The 17,500-nt window shown below is 43.3% G+C and overlaps 1 protein-coding gene across 1 annotated transcript in view; it reads left to right on the plus strand.

Moving 5' to 3' along the window:
- Window positions 1-17,500, plus strand: part of LOC128382750 (receptor-type tyrosine-protein phosphatase mu-like) — a 65,582-nt gene that overhangs the window by 30,659 nt on the left and 17,423 nt on the right. The window contains exons 9-10 of the mRNA XM_053342763.1: window positions 2,048-2,122; window positions 8,441-8,631. Coding sequence (XP_053198738.1) covers window positions 2,048-2,122; window positions 8,441-8,631 — 266 coding nt within the window. The remainder of the gene's footprint in view (window positions 1-2,047; window positions 2,123-8,440; window positions 8,632-17,500) is intronic.

The following is a 17,500-nucleotide window of genomic DNA, read 5'->3' on the forward strand; positions in this document are numbered from 1 at the left end:
ACACACACACAATGAAACACACATACACACACACACACACAATGAAACACACACACACACACACACACACACACACACACAATGAAACACACACACACACACACACACACACACACACACACACACACACACACACACAATGAAACACACATTTTGTTACTCCGCAGCAAGACATCATGGAGGTTACGACCAGTTCAATATAATCAATATATTAAAAAAAGATCAATAAGAGAGATTTTATGGTTACACCACTTAGACATTTTTGCCGAAATTTGATGTTGGGTCCACAAAAAGAGAATGTGTGAAGTTATTCATACGATTATTTAACATTTTAACACTTTAAATTTAAACTAAACCTCTCCGACCCTTAAATATGAAGATTATTATTGAAGCCGAGGCGTCGACTGATTCGATGGATCCAGTCGCTTCGTTTTGTTCACGAATCGTCTGGAATTCATCACGCCTTCGTCTCCATGGCAACGCCGGCTGAGCATTATGGGTATATTATCAAAACAGATTCCTGAGAAGTTAAAATAATAATTTCAGAATAAAAACATCTGATGAATAGAAATGAGTCTTCAGATGGAAACAATAAAGCAGCGGCGGCGGCAGCAGAGCGACAGAGGAGGTGAAAGCCTGAGGGAAGGTCGACTCCTCTGTCCTCTACACCTCCGTCATCCCTCCATCATCCCGCTCTCCCTCCGGCTGCAGCGATGACAGTTCATCCCTTCATGATAAAACATTGGGTCATATCACCTACAGTCACACACATCATCTCAGCTCTGAATATTAAACCTGTTACTGAAGAAGAGGAGGAGGAAGAAAGAGAGGAAGAAAAGAAAAGATTAGAGAGGGAGAGAGAGACAAAGACAGAGAGAGAGAGAGAGACAGAGAGAGAGACAGAGAGAGACAGAGAGGGAGAGAGAGAGAGAGACAGAGAGAGAGAGGGAGACAGAGAGAGAGACAGAGAGACAGAGAGAGAGACAGAGAGAGAGAGAGAGAGAGAGAGAGACAGAGAGAGACAGAGAGAGAGAGACAGAGAGAGAGAGAGAGAGAGAGAGACAGAGAGAGAGAGAGAGAGGGAGAGAGAGAGAGAGAGAGACAAAGAGAGAGAGAGAGAGACAGAGAGAGAGAGACAGAGAGAGAGAGAGAGAGACAGAGAGAGAGAGACAGAGAGAGACAGAGAGAGAGAGAGAGAGAGAGAGAGACAAAGAGAGAGAGAGAGAGACAGAGAGAGAGAGACAGAGAGAGACAGAGAGAGAGAGAGAGAGACACCTGTCTGTCTGTATGAAATATTAAAGACAGACAGCGTCTCTCAGCAGGACTCATCTTCTCTCCTTTTTTCATGTCTCATTTCTTTCATCTCTTCATTCTTGTCCTGGTTTGTTTTATGTAAATCATGTAATATATAATATATAATATATAATACTAATATAAGTTCTTCACAATAATGTCATATTCAGTTTCCATTTCTTCAACTAACTGTCTGACTGTATAAGGATCGTCAGTCGGTGTAACCGGTAAATCTGATTATATACAGGAAAATAAATGTGGAATAAATATAATCTAGATTTTAACACATTTTATTTCATTTACATGTTTTAAATGAAGTCATTATTATTATAAGTCCACTTAAACACACTGTAGCTAATCAGATATTTAATATCTATCATTCTTCTGTGGTTACACCATTTGACATTTTGTGGTTACACCATTTGACATTTTGTGGTTACACCATTTGACATGTTCAGGAGCATTCAGTCTTTTGGTATAAAATGGGTCAAATGTCATTTCAAATCTCTCTTATTGATCTTTTTTTAATATATTGATTATATTGAAGTGGTCGTAACCTCCATGATGTCTTGCTGCGGAGTTCAGTCTGAATTTAAACCTGATGCTGATTTTAAATCTAGTTTCACTGATTTATGGATTCATCTTATCGTCATAGATCTGATAGAAACAGTTTAAAGCTCCATAAGAACAAACTGAATAATATTATAATACATGAATATAAATATAACAGCTGATTGGTTTGTTTTGTGTCCAGCTGTGTCGTCTCCGTCCTCCTTCACCCTGAAGACCAACACCATCAGCACCACCGTCCCCAACTCCTACTACCCAGGTAACACACTCCTACTACCCAGGTAACTAACTCCTACTACCCAGGTAACACACTCCTACTACCCAGGTAACACACTCCTACTACCCAGGTAACTAACTCCTACTACCCAGGTAACTAACTCCTACTACCCAGGTAACACACTCCTACTACCCAGGTAACACACTCCTACTACCCAGGTAACTAACTCCTACTACCCAGGTAACACACTCCTACTACCCAGGTAACTAACTCCTACTACCCAGGTAACACACTCCTACTACCCAGGTAACTAACTCCTACTGCCCAGGTAACTAACTCCTACTACCCTACTACCCAGGTAACACACTCCTACTACCCAGGTAACACACTCCTACTACCCAGGTAACTAACTCCTACTACCCAGGTAACTAACTCCTACTACCCAGGTAACACACTCCTACTACCCAGGTAACTAACTCCTACTACCCAGGTAACTAACTCCTACTACCCAGGTAACACACTCCTACTACCCTACTACCCAGGTAACACACTCCTACTACCCAGGTAACACACTCCTACTACCCAGGTAACTAACTCCTACTACCCAGGTAACTAACTCCTACTACCCAGGTAACACACTCCTACTACCCAGGTAACACACTCCTACTACCCAGGTAACTAACTCCTACTACCCAGGTAACTAACTCCTACTACCCAGGTAACACACTCCTACTACCCAGGTAACTAACTCCTACTACCCAGGTAACACACTCCTACTACCCAGGTAACACACTCCTACTACCCAGGTAACACACTCCTACTACCCAGGTAACACACTCCTACTACCCAGGTAAACACTCCTACTACCCAGGTAACACACTCCTACTACCCAGGTAACACACTCCTACTGCCCAGGTAACTAACTCCTACTGCCCAGGTAACTAACTCCTACTACCCTACTACCCAGGTAACACACTCCTACTACCCAGGTAACTAACTCCTACTACCCAGGTAACACACTCCTACTACCCAGGTAACACACTCCTACTACCCAGGTAACTAACTCCTACTACCCAGGTAACACACTCCTACTACCCAGGTAACACACTCCTACTACCCAGGTAACTAACTCCTACTACCCAGGTAACTAACTCCTACTACCCAGGTAACACACTCCTACTACCCAGGTAACACACTCCTACTACCCAGGTAACACACTCCTACTACCCAGGTAACTCACTCCTACTACCCAGGTAACTAACTCCTACTACCCAGGTAACTAACTCCTACTACCCAGGTAACTAACTCCTACTACCCAGGTAACTAACTCCTACTACCCAGGTAACTAACTCCTACTACCCAGGTAACTAACTCCTACTACCCAGGTAACTAACTCCTACTACCCAGGTAACTAACTCCTACTACCCAGGTAACTAACTCCTACTACCCAGGTAACTAACTCCTACTACCCAGGTAACACACTCCTACTACCCAGGTAACTAACTCCTACTACCCAGGTAACACACTCCTACTACCCAGGTAACTAACTCCTACTACCCAGGTAACTAACTCCTACTACCCAGGTAACATCTGCTCACTCTCCATAAAGCTCCTTCCTGTCCTTTACTGATTAATTCACACCTTCAGACACTTTTAACAAACTTCAGATCAGTGAGTTTCTTCTTTTCTCTGATGATTTCAACCAAAACGTTTCTGTAAAATGTCAGTGCCGATATCCTGCCGATATCCTGCCGATATCCTGCCGATATCCTGCCGATAATCTGCCGATATCCTGCCGATAATCTGCCGATATTCTGCCGATATCCTGCCGATAATCTGCCGATATTCTGCCGATATCCTGCCGATATCTTGTCAATAATCTGCCGATATTCTGCCGATATCTTGTCAATATTCTGACGATATCCTGCCAATAATCTGCCGATATTCTGTCGTCATAACGACATGTAGGGCGCTGACTCTTTTCTTTTTTTCCTTTTCCTTTCTCTCTCTCTCTTCCTTCCTTTCTGCTGCTGATGTCGTCAGATCCCTTCGTACCAACGGCTATTTTGGGTGAGACACTTTTCTTCTTCGTCTGTAGGAAAGAAAACACACCTGCACAGGTAGACAGACAGGAAGTAGACAGACAGGAAGTAGCCAGGTGAGACAGGAGAAATGAGATGATGATGGAGAGAATGAGGAAAGAGAGAAAGAGAGAGAGAGATACTCTGGCTTCCATCCATCCCTGCTTGCTTCTCGTTCAGCTGCTTTTCGTTCTTTAGGTTTTTTATTTTTTCATTTATTTAAATTTTTAACCATCGTTAATTAGATTTATTTAATTTTAGTTTTATGGATTATTTGTTTTGTATGTGAACCTTTTTGGGTTTTTTTTATTTTTAATTTAATAATAATTTTTAAGTTTTGTAAATTTTAATATAAAGTTCTTTTTTTAATGTGTATTTTTGTTATTTTTTAATTTTAGTTTTTCGCTTCTTTATTTTTGTATCATTTTATTTTATTTTTATTAATATTTTAATAACTTTTTGTTTTCTATTATTTATTTCTTATTTAATAATCATTGAAATTATTTTTTTATTTATTAATTTTTGTTATTTAGTTCTTCTTCTTTTTTTTTGTTGTCTTGGAAACGACGGTGGGTTTCACTCCATCCCCGCATCCACAACATTCCTGCGTGTCGTGTTGACGTCACGTCTGTCTGTGACCTCCGACCTCTGCATGGACACAACACGGCCACGTGGACGGGGGGGAGGAAAAATATTAACACATAAACTAAGAAGGATTCAGTCAGACGTCCTGTTAGCGGTTAGCGGTTAGCTGTTAGCGGTTAGCTGTTAGCGGTTAGCTGTTAGCTGGTTGTGATTCTTGATGTTTGTTTTTCAGATGTTGTTTTATTGTGAAACAAACAGGAAGTTCATACAGAGAAGTTTGTGCTGCTCACCTCCAGTCTAAATGTTCCTTTAACTATTAATAACTTATATTTACATAAAAAGACTAAAACTAAATCATTTAACAGTTATTTCCATTTATTTATTTATCATAGTGTAAAAAATATTTATATCAGTTAATATGTGACTGAAAAAATTGATCAATTTACCAAAATACGTTTTCTGTTCATCATTTTATTGTCAGCTGGACAGAATTTGATCAATAAACATATTTATTTACATTTATCAGAATAAATAATTCCCTCTCGCCATGAGCCTGTTAGCTTCATGTTAGCTTCATGTTAGCTTCATGTTAGCGTTAAATCAGACTCTAACTTAACCTGATGACCTGTAAACTTGTGTCAGGTCCTGAGTGATGATTGGTCGGTTCGTACTGATCAGTCTGATCCCAGAGTAAAGTTACGCAGACTGTAACCACGGCAACCAGTGATGTCACAGTGTACTGACCAGCTGCTGTTATTTAGGTTTACGTTTAAAATCAATAAAAATATTTATGAAGTATAAATATTTATATTTCTGGTTAAAAGTGAAAATTCTTGTTTTGGTCCTTCGATGCTAACCGCAGTGCTAAATGGTTTTTAGCTTTTAGGCTAGGAGTTATGCTAGCTAATGTCTCAGTGTAGAACGCTAAAAACAAACCGTCATAAATCTGTTTCTTCTCTCTCCTCAGGCTAGCTAAACTCTCCTCAGGCTACAGTTAGCCAGGTTAGCCTAGCAGCTATCAGCTAGCTCTTGTATGGTTCTGTGTGTTAGCGGTAGCGTAGCTTCAGTGGAGGCTAAAGCTAAAGTTGTTGCTTAAACCGTGTCTCCTCTCTCTTCTTCTTCTCTTCTATCATTCTCTGTGTAAAGTGCCCATTAATGGTAAGTGGTTAATTTGGGGGCAGATGGGGGGGGGGCGGGGGGGCAGATGGGGGGGGTCATGTCGGGGGGGTTTCTGTCACCACTGCGCATGAAGCCACACCCACCTGCTGTGATGTCATCAGTTAGCTTGACCACACCCCCTTTTTTTTACTCCTTTGTGACGTTGTGACATCACAATCCCCGACTCCTCCCACCATTTCATCTCCGACCAATCAGGTTTCAGCTCTCTCCAACTCGTCCTCTGATTGGTTGCCATTGTTGTCTTGCCTGTCCTCCGTCCAATGGCGTCCCTCCATCACACCGCCCATCACATGGCCTCACCTCACCGTGATTGGTTGGGCTGTTTGGGATAGAGAGTCTCTGATTGGTCAGTCAGCCTCCAGGCTAGCCAATAAGAACAGAGTTAGAGAGAGTAGAGTGGAGGTCAAAGGTCGATAAAAACCAGTTTGTTTTGTTCCAGGACTCTGAACTCTGAACTCTGTTCACACTGCAGCCGCAAGAACCTGGACCACATCTGGACCAGGACTAAACCATCTAGTACCGGACTAAACCATCCGGTACTGGACTAAACCATCTAGTACCGGACTAAACCATCCGGTACTGGACTAAACCATCTAGTACTGGTCTAAACCATCTAGTACTGGACTAAACCATCTAGTACTGGACTAAACCATCTAGTACTGGACTAAACCGTCTAGTACCGGACTAAACCATCCGGTACCGGACTAAACCATCTAGTACCGGACTAAACCATCCGGTACCGGACTAAACCATCTAGTACTGGTCTAAACCATCTAGTACTGGACTAAACCATCCGGTACTGGACTAAACCATCTAGTACTGGACTAAACCATCCGGTACTGGACTAAACCATCTAGTACCGGACTAAACCATCCGGTACTGGACTAAACCATCTAGTACCGGACTAAACCATCTAGTACTGGACTAAACCATCTAGTACTGGTCTAAACCATCTAGTACTGGTCTAAACCATCTAGTACTGGACTAAACCATCTAGTACTGGTCTAAACCATCTAGTACTGTACTAAACCATCCGGTACCGGACTAAACCATCCGGTACTGGACTAAACCATCTCGTACTGGTTTAAACCATCTAGTACTGGACTAAACCATCCGGTACTGGTCTAAACCATCCGGTACCGGACTAAACCATCCGGTACCGGTCTCTGTGATTAGTTGATCAGATGACTGATCCGTGATCGATTCGTTCGGCAGCAGTGTGAAAAGAAACCAGCTCCAACCGCTCTCCGGTCATGTGATTCGATGTCACGTGATGTGTACCGGTCATCTCTTGTTGTCATGGTAACAACGTGGTAGTCGTGGACGTGGACCAGGACTCGGTCTTTACTTCAGAAGAGGATCAGATTATTGATTATTGAACAAAACGTTTAAACCGGACAGACGCTGAATGTTTTTATTCATCTATAAATTAAATGATTGATGAAGATTCACTTATTGAACCTTCAGCACATCGTTCTACTGAAGCCTCGTTTTTATTGTTGATTATTTTTATATATTTTATATTTTATTAGTGGTGCAGAACATCAGCTGCAGTTAAACTCAGTTGTCTTCATTTTGTCTTTGCGGCCATTTCTTAGAGAAATAGTAATAATATATAATAGAAGATAATATTTCCTAAAGCACAAAAATACAAAACAAAGAAGAACAACAACGTCACTGAACTGAGAAGCTGAAACTAAAGTGAATGTTTCAACAAGTGATAAAAATAGTTGAAGATTAATTTACTGATGAACAGAATCAGCTTCAGATAAGCTAGATGACATAAGGACGGGGATCTCTGAGTTAATGTGTAAATAACAGAGTCGTCTGCATATAAGAACACTAACAACACATTTATAGAAGCTGGTTCATAAAAAAACTAGAAACATAATGACCCTGAAATAAATCCTCAACTTCTCCACAGTGACAGAAACCCAGCTGACTGGAATAAAGACAAACATACTTTATTATTAAACCATAAAATACTAACACTGTACAGTTTGTGGAACATTTGATATCTTTGGTTGTAGGTTAACATTAATTAGACTGACAATAAAAGATATAAGAAATCACGACTCTATCTTTAAATTTTCATTTTTTTAAATAACAATATTAAACCTGAAAGTTGAGATTGAATAAAAAACATCAAACAGTTTCTAACAATTTTTTGACAGCTGATTGAAAATTGAAAATCAAACAGAGTTAAGAAACTAAAAAGAAACTAAATCTGATTTTAACCAAAACACTTTCACCCTAATGCAGCTGAAAGACTTAAATATATAAATCTCATGTTATGATGAGTCTAATTATATTTTGGTTAGACTCAGTTTCACCAGAGAGAACAAGTCTGGAGTCTGACCCGGGTCACTCTGGTCCAGTCAGTCTCATGTCCACGTCATGTGATTCCTGTCCAACATGTTCATTCATCACATCGGCATCACAGACTCGCTCTCTACAGTCCGTTTGATTTCTCTTCATCTTCTGTCGTCTCTTCTTCTCGCTCCTCCTCCTCCAGATGACAGTCAGACTATGACCAGTGAAACCAGTAGTCTGGTCCAGTCCCACTATAAGCAACGGGAGTCGGAGCGGGAGGCGTTGCCCTATCAGACGGGTCAGCTGCACCCGGCCATCCGAGTGGCCGACCTGCTGCAGCACATCACGCAGATGAAATGTGCCGAAGGTTACGGCTTCAAGGAGGAGTACGAGGTGAGAGACGTCACACGCTCATATCTTCATGTTTTTGACTCTAAAACGGTCTCTTAGCTCACTGTTGGAGTTTTAAATTCACACCTGTGGGGGCGGAGCTTCAGATCTTTTACACAAACATCACCGAATCAAACAAGACACACAAAATCAATGTTCTTCTGTATCACCTGTGATCCAAGACATTTAAGCTGTCACTGGATAGTTGGTGGGGTGTCACTGGGTAGTTGATAGGGTGTCACTGGGTAGTTGGTAGGGTGTCACTAGGTAGTTGGTGGGGTGTCACTGGGTAGTTGGTAGGGTGTCACTGGGTAGTTGGTGGGGTGTGACTGGGTAGTTAGTAGGGTGTGACTGGGTAGTTGGTAGGGTGTCACTGAGTGGTTGGTAGGGTGTCACTAGGTAGTTGGTAGGGTCACTGGGTGGTTGGTAGGGTGTGACTGGGTGGTTGGTGGGGTGTCACTAGGTAGTTGGTGGGGTATCACTGGGTAGTTGGTAGGGTGTGACTGGGTAGTTGGTAGGGTGTCACTGGGTAGTTGGTAGGGTGTCACTAGGTAGTTGGTGGGGTGTCACTGGGTAATTGGTAGGGTGTGACTAGGTAGTTGGTAGGGTGTCACTGAGTAGTTGGTAGTGTGTCACTAGGTAGTTGGTAGGGTGTCACTGGGTAGTTGGTAGGGTGTCACTGGGTAGTTGGTAGGGTGTCACTAGGTAGTTGGTAGGGTGTCACTGGGTAGTTGGTAGGGTATCACTGGGTAGTTGGTGGGGTGTCACTGACTGGTTGGTGGGGTGTCACTGGGTAGTTGGTAGGGTATGACTGGGTAGTTGGTGGGGTGTCACTGGGTAGTTGGTAGGGTGTCACTGGGTAGTTGGTAGGGTGTGACTGGTAGTTGGTGGGGTGTCACTAGGTAGTTGGTAGGGTGTGACTGGGTAGTTGGTGGGGTGTCACTAGGTAGTTGGTAGGGTGTCACTGGGTAGTTGGTAGGGTGTGACTGGTAGTTGGTGGGGTGTCACTAGGTAGTTGGTAGGGTGTCACTGGGTAGTTGGTAGGGTGTCACTGGGTAGTTGGTGGGGTGTGACTGGGTAGTTGGTAGAGTGTCACTGGGTAGTTGGTAGGGTGTGACTGGGTAGTTGGTAGGGTGTCACTGAGTAGTTGGTAGGGTGTCACTGGGTAGTTGGTAGGGTGTCACTAGGTAGTTGGTAGGGTGTCACTGAGTAGTTGGTAGGGTGTGATTGGGTAGTTGGTAGGGTGTGACTGGGTAGTTGGTAGGGTGTCACTGAGTGGTTGGTGGGGTGTCACTAGGTAGTTGGTAGGGTGTGGCTGGGTAGTTGGTAGGGTGTCACTAGGTATTTGGTAGGGTGTCACTGGGTAGTTGGTAGGGTGTGATTGGGTAGTTGGTAGGGTGTGACTGGGTAGTTGGTAGGGTGTCACTAGGTAGTTGGTGGGGTGTCACTGAGTAGTTGGTAGGGTGTCACCAGGTAGTTGGTAGGGTGTGACTGGGTAGTTGGTAGGGTGTCACTGAGTAGTTGGTGGGGTGTCACTAGGTAGTTGGTAGGGTGTCACTAGGTAATTGGTAGGGTGTCACTAGGTAGTTGGTAGGGTGTCACTGGGTAGTTGGTGGGGTGTCACTAGGTAGTTGGTAGGGTGTCACTAGGTAGTTGGTGGGGTGTGACTGGGTAGTTGGTAGGGTGTCACTGGGTAGTTGGTAGGGTGTGACTGGGTAGTTGGTGGGGTGTCACTAGGTAGTTGGTAGGGTGTCACTGGGTAGTTGGTAGGGTGTGACTGGGTAGTTGGTAGGGTGTCACCGGGTAGTTGGTAGGGTGTCACTGGGTAGTTGGTAGGGTGTCACTAGGTAGTTGGTGGGGTGTCACTGGGTAGTTGGTAGGGTGTCACTGGGTAGTTGATGGGGTGTCACTAGGTAGTTGGTAGGGTGTGACTGGGTAGTTGGTAGGGTGTCACTGGGTAGTTGGTAGGGTGTCACTAGGTAGTTGGTAGGGTGTGACTGGGTAGTTGGTAGGGTGTCACTGGGTGGTTGGTAGGGTGTCACTGAGTGGTTGGTGGGGTGTCACTGGGTAGTTGGTAGGGTGTCACTGAGTGGTTGGTAGGGTGTGACTGGGTAGTTGGTAGGGTGTGACTGGGTAGTTGGTGGGGTGTCAGTGGGTGGTTGGTAGGGTGTCACTAGGTAGTTGGTAGGGTGCGACTGGGTAGTTGGTAGGGTGTCACTGGGTAGTTGGTGGGGTGCGACTGGGTAGTTGGTAGGGTGTGACTGGGTAGTTGGTAGGGTGTCACTGGGTAGTTGGTAGGGTGTCACTAGGTAGTTGGTAGGGTGTCACCAGGTAGTTGGTAGGGTGTCACTGGGCAGGTGGTAGGGTGTCACTGGGTAGTTGGTGGGGTGTCACTGGGTAGTTGGTAGGGTGTCACTGGGTAGATGGTGGGGTGTCACCAGGTAGTTGGTAGGGTGTGACTGGGTAGTTGGTGGGGTGTGACTGGGTAGTTGGTAGGGTGTCACTAGGATGGTGGGGTGTCACTGGGTAGTTGGTGGGGTGTCACTGGGTAGTTGGTAGCATGTCACTGGGTAGTTGGTGGGGTGTTACTGGGATGGTGGGGTGTCACTGGGATGGTGGGGTGTCACTAGGTAGTTGGTAGGGTGTGACTGGGTAGTTGGTGGGGTGTCACTGAGTAGTTGTTAGGGTGTCACTGGGTAGTTGGTGGGGTGTCACTGGGTAGTTGGTAGCATGTCACTGGGTAGTTGTTAGGGTGTCACTGGGTAGTTGGTGGGGTGTCACTAGGTAGTTGGTAGGGTGTCACCGGGTAGTTGGTGGGGTGTCACTGGGTAGTTGGTGGGGTGTCACTGGGTAGTTGGTAGGGTGTCACAAGAAGTGCTGTGATTAATTAACTGATTTTGCCATTAATTGATAATTGATTGAAAGTGTTGATCACAGTTTGTCACAGAAATGTTTTAAATGTTTTAAATGTTTAACATTAAAACACTAAAACAGTAAAATATGCAGTTTATAAAGAGATGAAATAAAGAAAACTACGAGATTTTGATCCATAAAATGTGATCGACTGATTAATGACAGCAGAGGAGGAGACAGCAGAGAGAGTGTGTGTGTGTGTGTGTGTGTGTGTGTGTGTGTGTGTGTATGTGTGTGTGTGTGTGTGTGTGTGTGTGTGTGTATGTGTGTGTGTGTGTATGTGTGTGTGTGTGTTCCCATTTTCATCACAAGAAACTTTCTAATGGATGTTACTTACCTGAACACACACACACACACACACACACACACACACACACACACACATGGACATACATTATAGATCTCCCCCTCAGCTAATGGGCCAAAACAGGGAGTAGCTTGTGTGTGTGTGTGTGGCTGTGTGTGTGTGTGTGTGTGTGTGTGTGTGTGTGTGTGTGTGTGTGTACAGGTCTGGCTGCCTGCTAGCGGGCTGCCCTCAGGGCTAATCCATTATACATACTGAGTACACACACACACACACACACACACACACACACACACACACACACTCAGAGTGTTTTCAGCCTCCATTTGCAGAAAGTTAGCTTTTTTCTTTCTGTGCTTTTCTGAGAAATAATCAGCCAATCAGATTCGTGGAATAAACCACGTTAATAAATTAATGTTAATTATAAAACGAACGACTTCAATACAGTTTGTTTTTATCAGCGACACAAATTTAATCAATATTAAGAAAAGAAAAAATACATGAAATAAAGAAAGAATGATTAAATGAATGAAATGGATTAATAAAGTCAATGATATATAAAACAACTATAATCTATTCATTTAAACTGCAGCTGATTTTAATTATTCTGTTTATTTATTAACATGAAACATGTTAAACTCAGACTCTGATTATATTTCACATCATGATTCAAACAGCAGCTTTATCACAGACAGCAGAATGTAAAGTTATCAGCTGTGTGTTTGTCTGCAGAAACATTCACGCTGATCATTTACTGCAGTAAAAACAGCAAAGTAAAAATACTCCATTACAAGTTAAAGTGTATGAATATTAATTTTAATATTCGTGGTTTCATAATCATGCTGACTTTAATTAATGTGAGCCGGTCATTCACTCTGTTTTCACACGGTTCTTTTCAGGAAGTTAATTTCTTCATTATTATTATTATTATTGTTATTATTATTATTATTGTGACTGTAAAATCAAAGAGTTTGTTCATCATGAGCAGAAATCAAATATAAAGAATATAAAAGATGAAACGTACTGACGATGGTTAATAATTCATCTGCAGGTGTTTAATTATTAATTTAAGACTTTAAATACAAACTCATTATAACTGAATTCATATTAAACAACAGACAGGAAGTACAGTGTGTACTTCTGTGTGTCGTGTGTGTGAAATAACAAATTATATATTAACATCCAATCAGCTCAGTTATCATATGATGAGTTTGTATTTATCAACTTTTCCAACTTCTCACTTTGTCTTCTGGAAAATGTCCAAAAATTAAAAACCTGCAAAAAACCTAAAAAACATGATGAACTGGTTTTAACCCTTAAACAGACAACGTGCACCAGGAGATACACACTCTTTCATCTTCCTGTTGTCCTCCCGGGTCCTTCCTCTGTCCTTCCTTCCTTCCTCTGTCCTTCCTCTGTCCTTCCTTCCTTCCATCCTTCCTTCATCTGTCCTTCCTTCCTTCCTTCCTTCCATCCTTCCTTCCTTCCTTCCTCAGATCTAAGTTCAGCTGTTAGGGTAAATGTTCCCTCCTTCTGTCCTTTCTTCCTTCCTTCATCTGTCCTTCCTTTCTTTCTTCCTCCCTCCCTCCCTCCCTCCCTTCCTTCCTTCCGTCCTCCCTCCTTTCCTTCTTTCTTCCTTCCTCCCTCCTTTCCTTCCTTCTTCCTCCCTCCTTCCTTTCCTTCCTACTTCCTCCCTTCCTTCCCTTCCTCCCTCCTTTCCTTCCTTCTTCCCTCTTTTCCTTCCTACCTTCCTTGCTTCCTCCCTCCTTCATTTCCTTCCTTCTTCCTCCCTTGCTTCCCTTCCTTCCTCCTTTCCTTCCTTCCTTCCTTCCTTCCTTCCTTCCTTCCTTCCTTACTTCCTTCCTTCCTTCATCTGTCCTTCCTTCCTTTGTCCGTCCTTCCTTCCTTCCTTCCTTCCTTCCTCAGATCTAAGTTCAGCTGTTAGGGTAAATGTTCCCTCCTTCTGTCCTTTCTTCCTTCCTTCATCCGTCCTTCCTTTCTTTCTTCCTTCCTTCCTTCCTCCCTTCTTTCCTTCCTTCTTCCCTCTTTTCCTTCCTACCTTCCTTGCTTCCTCCCTCCTTCATTTCCTTCCTTCTTCCTCCCTTGCTTCCCTTCCTTCCTCCTTTCCTTGCTTCCTCCCTCCTTCATTTCCTTCCTTCTTCCTCCCTTGCTTCCCTTCCTTCCTCCTTTCCTTCCTTCTTCCCTCCTTTCCTTCCTTCCTTCCTTCCTTACTTGAGGTGCAAATGACATAACTAGTAAGGTCTGTTTAAGGGTTAAAGAGAAGACGTGAAGATGTTTGTTTGTTTGTTTGTTGCTCTGCTTTTGGTTTGTTTGCTGTTTGTGAAACAGGCGATCAGTGATCAATAACCTCAGCAACACACACTGATCAGTTTCTGTTTAACAATAATTGAATCTAACGAACTCGTGAATCTGTGGAAGACGATTCGAGCCACATGGCCTGAATGGTTTTCTGTGGATCAGTGATTGATGATCGATGATGGTGATTAATTAGATGCTGATTGTTCCCTCCATGCTTCTCCTTTACTAATTAATCTGATTGGACAGCTTAACGAGGTAAGACCCTAACCCTTCTAGACTCGCTGCTTTCTGTTCACGTCATGTTTGTCCGATAACATCCCACGACATGTTTGTCCTTCGACCAATCGCGTTTGAGGAGAGCAGGAACTGAAACACAAACTGATTAATTAATTATTATCATCAACAAGCTATTTAATAGTTCTGTCCAGTTTTACTCTTATTTTATATTAGCTGTTAAATTGACTCAAACTAAAGTTATAATCTGCTCTTTTTAAACCGACGTCACAGTTTTGTGTCTCGCATATAAATTAATTATGATGTCATATTAATTTATTTTAATATAAACACAAATCTGATCAAATAAATTTTAATCAACAAGAACAAACATTTGTTTCACTCCAGAATTAAAATGAAAATGAATCACTGATCACCTGTCGGCTCGTTGGTGTTTAATAGACTCAGGTGTTCACCAATCACCTGACCAGCATCACCTGACCAGTCACCTGACCAGTCACCTGACCAGCATCACCTGACCAGTCACCTGACCAGTCACCTGACCAGCATCACCTGACCAGCATCACCTGACCAGTCAGCTGACCAATCACCTGACCAATCACCTGACCAATCACCTGACCAGCATCACCTGACCAGTCACCTGACCAGTCACCTGACCAGCATCACCTGACCAATCACCTGACCAATCACCTGACCAATCACCTGACCAATCACCTGACCAGCATCACCTGACCAATCACCTGACCAGTCACCTGACCAATCACCTGACCAATCACCTGACCAGTCACCTGACCAATCACCTGACCAGTCACCTGACCAGTCACCTGATCAATCACCTGACCAATCACCTGACCAGCATCACCTGACCAGTCACCTGACCAGTCACCTGACCAGCATCACCTGACCAATCACCTGACCAATCACCTGACCAGTCACCTGACCAATCACCTGACCAGTCACCTGACCAGCATCACCTGACCAGTCACCTGACCAGTCACCTGATCAATCACCTGACCAATCACCTGACCAGCATCACCTGACCAGTCACCTGACCAGTCACCTGACCAGCATCACCTGACCAATCACCTGACCAATCACCTGACCAGTCACCTGACCAGCATCACCTGACCAATCACCTGACCAGTCACCTGACCAGCATCACCTGACCAATCACCTGACCAATCACCTGACCAGTCACCTGACCAGCATCACCTGACCAGTCACCTGACCAGTCACCTGACCAGCATCACCTGACCAGCATCACCTGACCAGTCACCTGACCAGTCACCTGACAATTGTGAACACCTGAGCTTCTGTCCCACACTCATTAGCTCATCACCATGGTTACCATCTCCATGGCTGTTAAACATGTAGTTGACATGTTACTGACATGTTGGTGACATGTTACTGACATGTTGGTGACATGTTGGTGACATGTTACTGACATGTTACTGACATGTTACTGACATGTTGGTGACATGTTACTGACATGTTGGTGACATGTTGGTGACATGTTACTGACATGTTACTGACATGTTACTGACATGTTGGTGACATGTTGATGACATGTTACTGACATGTTACTGACATGTTGGTGACATGTTGATGACATGTTACTGACATGTTACTGACATGTTGGTGACATGTTGATGACATGTTACTGACATGTTACTGACATGTTGGTGACATGTTGGTGACATGTTGGTGACATGTTACTGACATGTTGTTGACATGTTACTGACATGTTACTGACATGTTACTGACATGTTGGTGACATGTTGATGACATGTTACTGACATGTTACTGACATGTTGGTGACATGTTGGTGACATGTTGGTGACATGTTGGTGACATGTTACTGACATGTTACTGACATGTTACTGACATGTTGGTGACATGTTGGTGACATGTTACTGACATGTTACTGACATGTTGGTGACATGTTGGTGACATGTTGGTGACATGTTACTGACATGTTACTGACATGTTGGTGACATGTTACTGACATGTTACTGACATGTTACTGACATGTTGGTGACATGTTGGTGACATGTTACTGACATGTTACTGACATGTTACTGACATGTTACTGACATGTTACTGACATGTTGGTGACATGTTACTGACATGTAGTTGACATGTTACTGACATGTTGGTGACATGTTACTGACATGTTGGTGACATGTTGGTGACATGTTACTGACATGTTACTGACATGTTGGTGACATGTTACTGACATGTTACTGACATGTTGGTGACGTGTTACTGACATGTTACTGACGTGTTGCTGACATGTTACTGACATGTTACTGACGTGTTGCTGACATGTTACTGACATGTTACTGACGTGTTGCTGACATGTTACTGACATGTTACTGACGTGTTGCTGACATGTTACTGACATGTTACTGACGTGTTGGTGACATGTTACTGACATGTTACTGACATGTTGGTGACATGTTGGTGACATGTTGGTGACATGTTACTGACATGTTACTGACATGTTACTGACATGTTACTGACATGTTGGTGACATGTTACTGACATGTTGGTGACATGTTACTGACATGTTGGTGACATGTTGGTGACATGTTGGTGACATGTTACTGACATGTTACTGACATGTTACTGACATGTTGGTGACATGTTACTGACATGTTGGTGACATGTTGGTGACATGTTGGTGACATGTTGGTGACATGTTACTGACATGTTACTGACATGTTGGTGACATGTTGGTGACATGTTGGTGACATGTTACTGACATGTTACTGACATGTTACTGACATGTTGGTGACATGTTGGTGACATGTTACTGACATGTTACTGACATGTTGGTGACATGTTGGTGACATGTTACTGACATGTTACTGACATGTTACTGACATGTTGGTGACATGTTACTGACATGTTGGTGACATGTTGGTGACATGTTACTGACATGTTACTGACATGTTGGTGACATGTTACTGACATGTTGGTGACATGTTACTGACATGTTGGTGACATGTTACTGACATGTTGGTGACATGTTGGTGACATGTTACTGACATGTTACTGACATGTTACTGACATGTTACTGACATGTTACTGACATGTTAC

Source organism: Scomber japonicus, chromosome 21 (genome assembly GCF_027409825.1).
Source record: "Scomber japonicus isolate fScoJap1 chromosome 21, fScoJap1.pri, whole genome shotgun sequence".
Classification (NCBI taxonomy): domain Eukaryota; kingdom Metazoa; phylum Chordata; class Actinopteri; order Scombriformes; family Scombridae; genus Scomber; species Scomber japonicus.